The sequence below is a fragment of the Natator depressus genome, chromosome 8, assembly GCF_965152275.1.
Source record: "Natator depressus isolate rNatDep1 chromosome 8, rNatDep2.hap1, whole genome shotgun sequence".
In the NCBI taxonomy this organism is placed as follows: domain Eukaryota; kingdom Metazoa; phylum Chordata; order Testudines; family Cheloniidae; genus Natator; species Natator depressus.
Window position 1 is genome coordinate 20972623 of NC_134241.1, and position 10895 is coordinate 20983517.

The 10895-nt window shown below is 47.0% G+C and overlaps 1 protein-coding gene across 1 annotated transcript in view; it reads right to left on the reverse strand.

The window, feature by feature from the left end:
- The window catches only part of STK10 (serine/threonine kinase 10), a 72692-nt gene extending 62835 nt beyond the window's left edge, over positions 1–9857 (reverse strand). Inside the window, exon 1 of the mRNA XM_074960576.1 lies at positions 9376–9857. Within this exon, the coding sequence (XP_074816677.1) occupies positions 9376–9531 (156 nt within the window). The 5' untranslated portion in view covers positions 9532–9857. The remainder of the gene's footprint in view (positions 1–9375) is intronic.
- Positions 9858–10895: the final 1038 nt, after the last annotated feature.

Genomic DNA, 10895 nt, shown 5'->3' on the forward strand with positions numbered 1-10895 from the left:
TTTCGTTGTAGTTGTAGAGAGCAAGGTGGCTGCCAGCCATGTTACAGCTGAACACACTGGGAATATCCAGAGCAAGAGAACGTTTTTCTAGGATTACACGCAAGAGGCAGAGGCAAAAAAAGTTATTGCTCGTGTTATGGACATAAGGAATAAAGACTGAATACTGTAGAAGAAAGGATCTCTACCAAGGACTATGTATAAGAAATGTCCAATCTTCTTTCTACACATGGCCTCCCCACCAGACAAGGCAAAAGGGTTGGTCTGGATTCCAGTAAAACAACCCTGTAGAATGCAGAAGTGGAAATACTGGATTGCACAAAACCTAGTCTAAGTGAAAGGCCAAAGAGATCATCTTCTTTGCCTCTGAATCATCTCATGAGCTATTGCAAAATTCAGAGGCTGACAAATCCATCCAAGAACTATTAGAAGGCATTAAAGCACATGTTACCAGAGGCCAGGTCTTGCTGTCCATTGAAAGAGAAGGGAGTCATGGGTATGGAGGTGATGTAAGGATAAGGCTCCAAGTGAACTTACTCTTTTTCATTATAAAAAGGAGAGATCACTACTGAAAGCATGTTTTTTGTAAAACAAAGCTTTATCAGTACTATAGCACATTCTTCCTCCATTTGCTTGTCAGCACTTCCAAATTACCCACTTACTCCTCTCAAAGCAAAGGCTGATCTTTCTAACGTTGTACTGGAATAACATCACTCCGTTTTCAGGGTGCAGTTTGCATTTTCTATCACTTCTTCCCTCCCACTCCTCCCAAAAAAAAAAAAAAAAGAAAAAAAGGCTTTTCTCTGTGTTGAGAGGAGTTTGACGCTTCAAATCTCTTTGAACTGGAAAGTCCAGTTACTTTGTTTATCCTCTCTCATCAAGCGCTGCATTTCAAGGTTGATAATCTCAATAACAAGACTTTGCATGCAGCATGGTCACATTGTGTAGATCTGGTAATTGCTCATTCAGATATTTCTCAGGGACAACACAATGGTTAATTGCTTTCAAATGAACTTAGCCTGAGCTGTCTGCATCAATAAATTAATGCACTATAGAGACGCTAGAGTTAATGTTCATATAACAGTCAGATAATCAATGAGAGCTGAAATTAGTTTCCTAGCTGACAAGCCCCGTAGAGTCACTTAGGTTTGTCACAATAAATGATGCATTTTTATACCCTCTGAACTCAGTGTTTGGGACCACCCAGAAGAGCGCTATGACAAATGGCAGAGACAGAGATATTAAAAAGGTCAGTGCTGCAGAATGAAGCACTAAGGATGCAACAAGAGTCTCGTGGGATTCCCAGCACTCTGCTGGGAGGCACCATGGCACAGGTAAGCCTAAACTCACGCTGGGAGGGCAGAGAGACTGTTCTGTGAGTGAAACAGTGAACTCCACAACAAAAACTCGCTTACCACTGGCAGGGGAGAAGAGATATACACCAATATCCATTAGTTGTTGCTTTTTAAGAGGAATCCCCACCCGCTCCACTGGGTGTTGGAACTAACACTTGTTAACACCTGGTAGTAAAATGAGACCTTGACTGACATTACCCAACTCTTTGCATGCAATGACGTTGGTCATTCATGTCCTTTGTCAGTTCCGTGTAAGCAGGAAAATGGAGTGGTGGGCACAACCACTGTGCCAGGTGACTATGAATCCATTTGTACAAAAGGAGTGAAAATCCGGCCCTATCCCAATCAGTGAGAAAACTCCAATTGACCTCAACAGACTGAGGTTTTCACCCAACACGTCACCCTCATTCTAACCTCGCTACCTCTACCAAAGCAACATGCTGGCAGTACTGAGTGAGCCAGACAGCGTGTGTGGGTTAGGTTCTTACCCTACGTTCAGTGGAACCACTGGGGCTTCAGATCTCTAGTACAAGAGTTGACCAATAAATCCTCCTAAGGGAGCTGTTCCACCCACAGGAAGAGGAGGGGGAAGTACTTTCCTATAAAAAGGGATTCAAGGGTTGCTTTATGAGGAATTTTATAAAAAGAGCGTAAGCATTAAGGTGCAAATGCCCAGTCATTCCCTCTGCACATGAAAGGAGGAAGATTAATAGCACTGGGTAAGAACCCGCCTTGGGACAACAAGAAACACTGCAGAGCAGGCCTGATTTGTATTTCCTTCCTACCCCTCTTCAAATGCAAGTCAGTGTGGAGGTTCAACACCCCCTACTACTTTGAGCCTACTGGAAATGAGGCCTACATAGATAGGCTCATTAACTCTCTTCATCACCCCATCTCTTATAATCCTCTCTACCTTCAAAAATGCCACCCTGAACCATCAGCAGGCTAGACCTGGTAAAATTTTACCCCAAACCAGAAAGAGGAAACCTTACTCTACCCAGCAGCCATTGCTGCCCGAGCATACACACAAGTGCTTTCATTTTTGTTCACGTGTTCTTATTTGTGCCGCAAAGCTCACCAACATAAAGCCCGCTCTCTTATTCTTGGACCGCTGTATTAAGTTATGGTGACCACCACTGACCTGTATAACTCTGCCTCTCTCTGAACAAGCATTAAGCCGGGAGCTTAACAACACGTTTCAATTTAAGGCTCTGTCTGATCAATTCTTTCCTCAGTCTCCTTGGCATGTTTCCTTCCCCGCTATCCCCATCCTTGTTTACTTATGTCAAATCCTGCAGTGCTTCATTTGGCACTAGATTCACTGGGAGAGAAATGGAGTGCACCATAAATCATGTGCAATGACTGCTCCAGTTACCGGGCTATGGGTAAGGGAGGGTAGCCTGTTTCTAGGGTCTATCTTGCTACATGGCCTTTCAGGAAGAGACGTGTGTGTGTAAGTGTGTGTAAAAAACGCTGACCCTTAGCAGTATGGAAGGAAAAATGTTTTCCTCAGGGAAGGTGTGGGGAGGGAGAGAAGAGAAGAGTTAGTGATACCTCACTTTTCAATAGCATTGTTTAACCACAGTTTATCAGTCCTCACAGACTGACAGGCCAGGGTGTCATCTGTAGAATGAAGAAACTGAGGCAGGCAAGATAACATCACACAGCTCTTCTGAGGCCCAAGTCTGTGGCCCAACAGTCCTAGGTGGTAAGCACTAGCTGAGGCACAACTCCCACATAAAATGCATAAGCAAAAGCTTTCAGCCCACTGTATGTGATTTAGAGCCTTCTGGTAAATATGGTGCAACATATTGGGTTCTGTCCCATTAATGTAATTTCAGCCAGGATTAGAAAAACCACGGTCCAACTCTTAATGAGTTGCACCAAGATCAGTTACTCCGGCAACCATGGAAACCTTATGGAAGGATTAGGGGAAGAGAAGTGGTTTGGAAAACAAATTGTGAAATGTTAATGAGAAGCAGAACACACATCCCCCAGCTTTGCAGAGTAGGTGCAATGAGAAGTCACACAGTCAGAGAGCGGCAAAGAGTCCTGTGGCACCTTATAGACGTATTGGAGCATAAGCTTTCGTGGGTGAATATCCACTTCGTCAGATGCATGACGAGAGAGTCAGAGAGATCAGCCAACAGCTGTGGATCTCCCAGCTCCAAAAAATCACAAGGACAAGCAAAAAACGTGATCAAAGTATGATACAAGACCCTGACACACAAGTGCTTCCTCACTGAGGGCTGAAGGGGAACCCAGCATCATTTCTCCTGGAGAGTGGAGGAGAGATTAAAAGGACTAAAGCAATGGCACATCAGACAAAGATGGGTGGCAATTACAGGCCTTTAAGGACTAGCTCAGTATTGCTTCTCACGCACCAGTTTGTGCCCATGTACCATGGCCCTGAGTGCATCAGAAGTGGCAAGGCCAAGCAGCTGCCTTTTTCTTTGTTGATCCTTTTAAAGTGCTGCCCTGCAGCATCTGCTCATGAGCCTTCTGCTCAGGTCGTATTTGTGGGTATGGGGCAGCGTGACTAGCAAATGGATTTATCTAATAATGCATCTGCTCCTTCCCGGGGCGCCCCTCATTGCTTTGAAGCAGGGGAAGGGATAGAGAAGATTTAAGAGACAAGGATCCACTAAAGAAGAACACCCCCGCCACCCCCCGCAGTCTCCTGGAGATACTCAGCCAGCATAGACCCAAGAGCTTTGTAACACTATGCACTGCTCTCTATTAACCTCTTCCTCCCCAGGGAGGAAGCCTGCCTGCTTCAGTCCAACCTACAGCCCTGGCTTTGTCAAAAAGCCTTAAACAAACAAAAAAAAAAAAACACATGCGACCACTTGTTGGAAGTTTCCTAGCAACTTTCTACATTGAGCTGGGTGCAGAGGAAGCTCACAGCTGAGCAGCGGGTTGAATAGCTGGTGTGAGTCAGTGCCAGGGAATGAAGCTTAGGCAGCCAAGCCTACAGTATTTTGGGGCACGTTTTGTTCAGCCTTTCTGCGACATGCCAGAAATGTGTCAGATCAATTGGGCCCTTGTAGGAAAAAAAATCTGCTCTTCGCTTCCCTACCCCCGCAATTAGAAACCCAACAATCATTGCTGGTGTACAGAGCTTGTGAATTGCTTCTGCTCTACAGCACAGATCCTCTTGAAGGACTTTGGTGATGGAGATGGGTGGCATGCTTGAACCTGCTTGCAAATGTTACACAAAACTCAATACCGACAACAATGCAAACCCTTTAGAAGTTCCAGCACACACACACACTTCGCCCAGCAGGTGCTCCAGGACCTCCTGTGTGTGCAGTTTCAGTCACTATTTCCAAGATACAGGAATGCCAGGCAAAAGTGTCTCAAGTTAGGTTAACTAAATACTTTTGCATGAGATCACAAGTAGCTATTGAGGAAGTGAACACAAAAGCAATAGAATGCTATTGCAGCTGACAAGAGATGTTTTATGGCCTTTATACTTTGTGAGGTGGCTGCTTCGGGAGCTGTTTTTCTGTAATTAAGTCAATTGAAACATAAGAAATTGGACTGACTTAGACTTCACTTCCAAGCAGAAGCAGTTCCCTCAATATTCTCCTCACAAATGGCAGACTGCCCCACCGTGACCCCACATCGCTGAGAGAGCACTGGGATACAATGCTCAGGCATCGCTTCAGAGGCAAGGGAACTGGGGGTTGTCTTAACTGAGAACTAAGCAAAGCTGGGAAATGGGAATGAAGTCTGAGACCTAGTGTCAGGCCACACAAACTAGAGTGTGAATGATCCAGTTAGTTAAGCAAGGGGCCTTTGCTAGTTTAACACCGTATGCATCTCACCCTTTAAACTCTCCAATACCTTAACCATGCCAGTGCCAATGCTACATCACTTTCTTAAGAGAAATGTTTGCTGAAACTTAGCACGAGGGATAAAAGACCTTGGGTAAAGTTTTCAAAAAGTGACTTAGGCACTTAAGAGTTTAAAACCCACTGAAAGTCAATAGGTGCCTAAATCACTTAGATGTTTTTGAATATTGTATCCATGTTTTAATCCAAGTCTTCAGTTGCAGAACCATTTGAGAGATTGGGGGCTCTATACACAGAGCGGTATAAGCATGGTGCTTAGAGCCCTATGTGGGGATCCTGGCCACACTGAAGTCAATGTGAGTTTTCCCTTTGATCTTAATGGGGCCAGGATGTCATCCACAGTGGTTGTTATTGTAGGGCCACTAGGATGCGGATACCCATTTACTAAGAAAGAAGCAGCTTCTTCCCCTCCCCCATTTTAAACGGAAAATAACCCCCTTATTGTTCGAAGAGACAAGGCCAAAACTAACAGGCCAAAATGTGACCTTACAAAACATGCAAATATTTTGTGAATGTTTTATGATACAGTTGGAAAACTAATGGGGTTTTTTAGAATGACCAGCAACTTAGAAACTTAACGTGCAAGTCGGTAAAACTGCATGGAGATATTTTAGCGGAATCAGGCCCGAGTTACCAAAATCTACCTCAAAAAGTCAGAGAGTTGCAGTTTTAATTAGTGAGTGTTGAAGCAGGTAGGAGAGAAAACAGTCCAAGCACTTCTAATGCATCTATCACCATGGGAGCCAGGCACAACCTGCAGTTATATGCTGCATAGTAAATATGCAGTTTTATTTTCATTCTCTTTCCCCACATCAAGTTTTAAACAGTAGTTATATTCTCCAGGGTACATAATATTACGCACCTTACTGCCATCACAGACTGAATAATTAGAATAGATTTTTTTTTTTTAAATTGAGGTGAAGAAAAAGAGGAAGCATAAAACAATTTCTTTATAAAGGAGACACTACTTTGCGTTCCTGAAGTTGCAATCAGATGGTCTCTGGGGCTAGGTGGGGTGAAATAATATCTATATAGAACCTTTTACTGAAAGCCCTTTGATCAGGAATTCAGATTAATGCATTCAGTTTGCTGCAAAAGTGGCATTGCAACTGCAAGCAGCAGGATAGATCACACTATTGAAGGGGCCATCCTGTCCACACCCTGCCGCAGGCAAGTGTTATCAGGGGAGTAGGTGTTCTCCTCTGTGCATACTGGAACACAGCGATAGCATTTCATAAAAGGCATAAACACAGCAAAACAATCCCACAATTAAATACAGCAAGTTCTAACTGAAGAAGTCTTTTGACATGTACCTGTCAGCTTGTACATGCACTCCTAACTAGCCCCTTTGATATTCGTGTCACTGTAAGCACAACACACTAATAGTATTTGCAAGATGGAACTGCTGGACCAGGGCTCAGAGTCTCCTTTACCTGTTAGACACCACTACTGATTTAGTCAATTGCGAGCATAGTGCACACAAGCCCGAGATTAGTATACAGAGGAGCCAGCTCAGCTGCCTGAAGTTGAAGCAACTAGCTCCACTCCAGAAAACTAAAAGTCAATGGAGCTATGGCTGTACGTTGTATAAGACTTGTCCTAGTGCAGCCATAGTGAAGAGCGTGAATAATCCATGATCACCATCAAACTTCTTTCTCTAGTAATCATTTCCTTTGGAAAAGGGCGGTGGTTTTAAAATCCTACAGTTATCCTTTGTATTTATAGGTCTCCAAATCTAGAGGTATTGGAGGCTGCAAAGACCCCTTAATAAAAACTGAATAGCATTCACAGCTAACGAAGGCTTCCTGTATCTACAGGCCTGCTTTTACAGGGCCTGATCCAAAAGACAGAAAGGCTCCCACTGATGTCACTGGATTTTGGATCAGGCCACTAGCCAAGTGTGTTTGAAAGGTCACATTTCCAGCTGACAATGCAGTACCCACACTATAGTTACTTATAACACCAGAGATTACAACAACTGACAGTTAGAGGGAAACTGCTTCTCACCCCTTGTCCTCCCCTGCCACTTTTCAGCTTCTTAGAGACCCTGTTCCAATTTGTTGTTATTCTCCCCACAATCATATTTTTACTCTTTTGAAGGCATTCTTTCCCCTGTCTTTGTCTGAAAGACTCACACAAACGGGGCAACTGATTATACAAGGGAAAGAGTTAAAGCGAATATCGACAAAGTGCCTTCCAATACACAAAGCAGGATGAAGCCAGAGAAAAATATTCTACTGTCTAATCTCAGGTGCTATTGGTAACAGCAGGGTAAAGATTCCTGAGAAGAGTAATTGTTAAGATGGTGCCACTTTCAGCAAAAGTTGTGCACTATTAGATCATTAATGCTTAAGAAAATGAGGGTTTTCTAACAACATGAGACAGACAAGTAATCGTTCCCAGGGGCTCTGGCAAAGCACCTCAGTCCTGATCTGCAGCTCACCTGCTTCCTTCGCATATGTGAGTTTTGACCCGTTCTTCAGCAGTATTTACTTATCCATCAAATTCTTTGGCAACTTTGCAATGTAAACTGATGCCCATGAGTAGATTCAATAAGACCCCTAAATTCATCTTTTCCGACTCCAAACACCCTTTGAAGCCAGGTCTTGTAATACGGCTGGAACATCAACCCTCCTCATGAAAGCTTATGCTCAAATAAATTGGTTAGTCTCTAAGGTGCCACAAGTACTCCTTTTCTTTTTGCGAATACAGACTAACACGGCTGTTACCCTGAAAGTCTCTAACTGTCTGAAGTGTCCCATCCCCACTGTGCAGGCTTGTTTGTCTGGTAGTCAGCATCGCACAAGCCTGCTGTTTGACATGCAATAGAAAGTACAACAGAGTATCTGGCCTTTGAAAACATGGTCCGGTAACATACAGGTTAAGCACTCATAGCACTGCATCTGTCCCTGCTGTCAACGGGCATGTCTCCTTTGCAAATTCCAAGAGATTCTCACCGTTTCCTGCTTGCAAGAACCACAGCGATAAATATTTTTATCGCTGGAAGCATACAAAACTTGCATGCCGCCTTCTGAGTGCTGACTTCTAAGTAAGATCTCTTCATTCATATTACCTAGAGGCTGGGCAAGGAACACCCAGCAGAGCTATTAAAGTCACTCAGAAAACAGCATCTCACCTCTCCTTGCACCTACCACAGGGATGCTTTCTTCTCTCCCACCTCCTCATGCAAAGTACCTAGCTTCTCATCAGTTTCTAGTCACAGTAGCTAGTGGGATCTGCAAAGCTGACTCAGGCTCCCTAAAGGATTTTTCCTGCAATGCTGAAGACAGCTCTAGATTTGTTTAACAAGTCAGGAGACAATCTGTGAACAAGCCCTGGACAACAGGGCACAAAGATCTTTCAGCCCGCAATGCTGCTAAGATTTGACAGAAGAGGAAAGTGCAGAAGGTGATTTGCGGTGTGTTGCTGAGCTCTGGGACAGCCTCTGGAGGTGCCCTGGTCACCACCTGCGACATCTGCTAGGACACAGCTTTATCTCAGCTGACACATGCTGGACTAGGAGAGGGTTTGGGAAGGACAGAAGGAGGAAATGGTAGATATAATGCTCAAAAATAGATCGGCACAATTGACATATTGTTATTTCTACTTATGTAGATTCTCGGTCAAAAAGTTCCTCCGCTCCAGGTTCTGTGCAAATACCACCCCACCCCCCCCAAAGGGTGCGTGTGTCTCCCCACAGCTCCCCCACACTGCACACACAGACCTCAGGCCACCTGCACTCAATGGCTAGTGGCTGTAAGATGCCAGTCAAAGGACCCTGGAGAATGAACTGTAAACACTGTCAAGGGGGGCCTTGTCATCATAGTTCCGGAGCGTCTCAGCCCTGCCCGAGGACCACAGCTTTACGTGGAGACTCCGAAGAGCGAGGCGGGGAAATGGAGCCCCCTGGGCATGGCCTGAGCCCCCTCCCCGCCCGTCCTCTTCGCTGCTTCCCCCTAGTCCTCCGGGCTGCCCCGCACCGCTCCGGCTGTAACCTTTCCCCACGCTGCCATGCCACAGCCACACCAAGGCCAGGGCACCCACCCAGCCACCCACGTGCCTGGGGGTCTCAGTTTCCCCCCAGGCCAGCCCCGCCACATACACACGGGGGGGGGTGTCTATGTACTTTCCCCCAAAGGCACCCCCAGCATTGCCCCCGGACCCACCTTGTACACTTTGCCGAAGGCACCGTCCCCCAGCTCCCCGACGATCTCCCACACCTCGTTGGGGTCCAGGTCCCGGCGGACGTGCTCGTACTCCTTGGATCGCCTCCTCTCGAAGGTGGAGAGGCGCAGGATGCGGCGGAAGTTGGCAAAAGCCATGGTGCTGCCTGGGGCTGGGGTCTCTCGACCATACAACAGGCAGAAGGGGACTCCGGGGAGAATCTGAGCCGGTCAGTGCCCGCACCCCGGGGACACAGGAGAGAGTTGGGCCGGCAGAGCAGAGGTCGCCTCGGGAGATGGGGCGAAGGGCGCACTGGAGAAGAGCGGCTGGGGAGTCGCAGGACTGAGGCACTTCACAGCCCAGCCCCCAGATCCAGTATCCCCGCACCAGCCGGGCCAGCCGCTGCCCAGCCTAGGAAGGTGCCGTGCCCCTGGCCAGCCGGGATCCCAGGGCCCGGCAGATACGCCCTGCTTCTCTGCCTGCGGGGAAGCAGGGCGGGACAGCAAGCAGCCGCTGCCAGGACAGGGGCGTGGAGCTGCCGGGCACAGAGCTCCCAAAGGGGAAGCGGCAGCCGGCGACTGCCCGCGGCGCTCAGAGCAGCTGAAGCTGCTGCCCGCCCGGTGCGCGGCGGAGCTTCCCTTGGGACCAATACACAGAGCGGGGAGGGCGGCGCAGCCTCAACCCGAGCACATGGAGCCAAGACCGCTCCACCTGCCGGAGCTTCGCTGACGCCTGCCCCTGCCTATTGGATACACAATGTTCTATTGTCCCCGCCCCAAGCCTGCTAGATACTTTACATTCTGCTGGCCCCGCCCCTGGCCATCGTTTACCCAAAAGGGCACTGGCGTATCTCTTGCCATGCAGTTCCACTGCCCCCGCCCCCTTCGCGGGGAGCTCTGGGAAGTGTAGTTCTCACTCTGCCTTCAAACCAGACTTTGCCATTGAAATGATGATTTGAAGAATTGCTTTTTGGTAGTAGTTACAAAGGCCATGAACCACGGAGCTCTGGACTGGTGCATGGGGTTGCCTGTCTTGCAGAAACCCAGAAGGCTCACACCAAATATTACAGGAGGAGGTGCTGTGAATGAACTGTATGTAGGAGAACGGAAACTCTGATTTCAGACTGGGGCACACACAGGGCAAGTCTGCCTAGGAGAAGGAAAACTCTGCTTTCAAATCCAAGCAGTTTAAGCTCGTTAGCCTTGGAAGGCTAGTGGACTAGGGTGGAATCACTGATACCTGTTCCTAGCAGGCCAGCAGGTATTCCCTGGAAGTGGGGAGGGGGAAGGAGGTTAGGGTGGACTGGCTTAAAAAGCCATTACAGCCAAAATTTACTTGTTATAGAAACAGTACAGGAAGCTAAACTGACATGGATTTTGACACAGGCCTATCAAGCCTAGCAAATGGAAATGGACTTGGATTTCAGACAATAGCTAAACATATTACATGTATTGCAAGCTGGAATGTTAGAGTTCCATTCATTCCAGGCCAGACTGAGCTAATAGCAGAGGAGTTAAGAGAT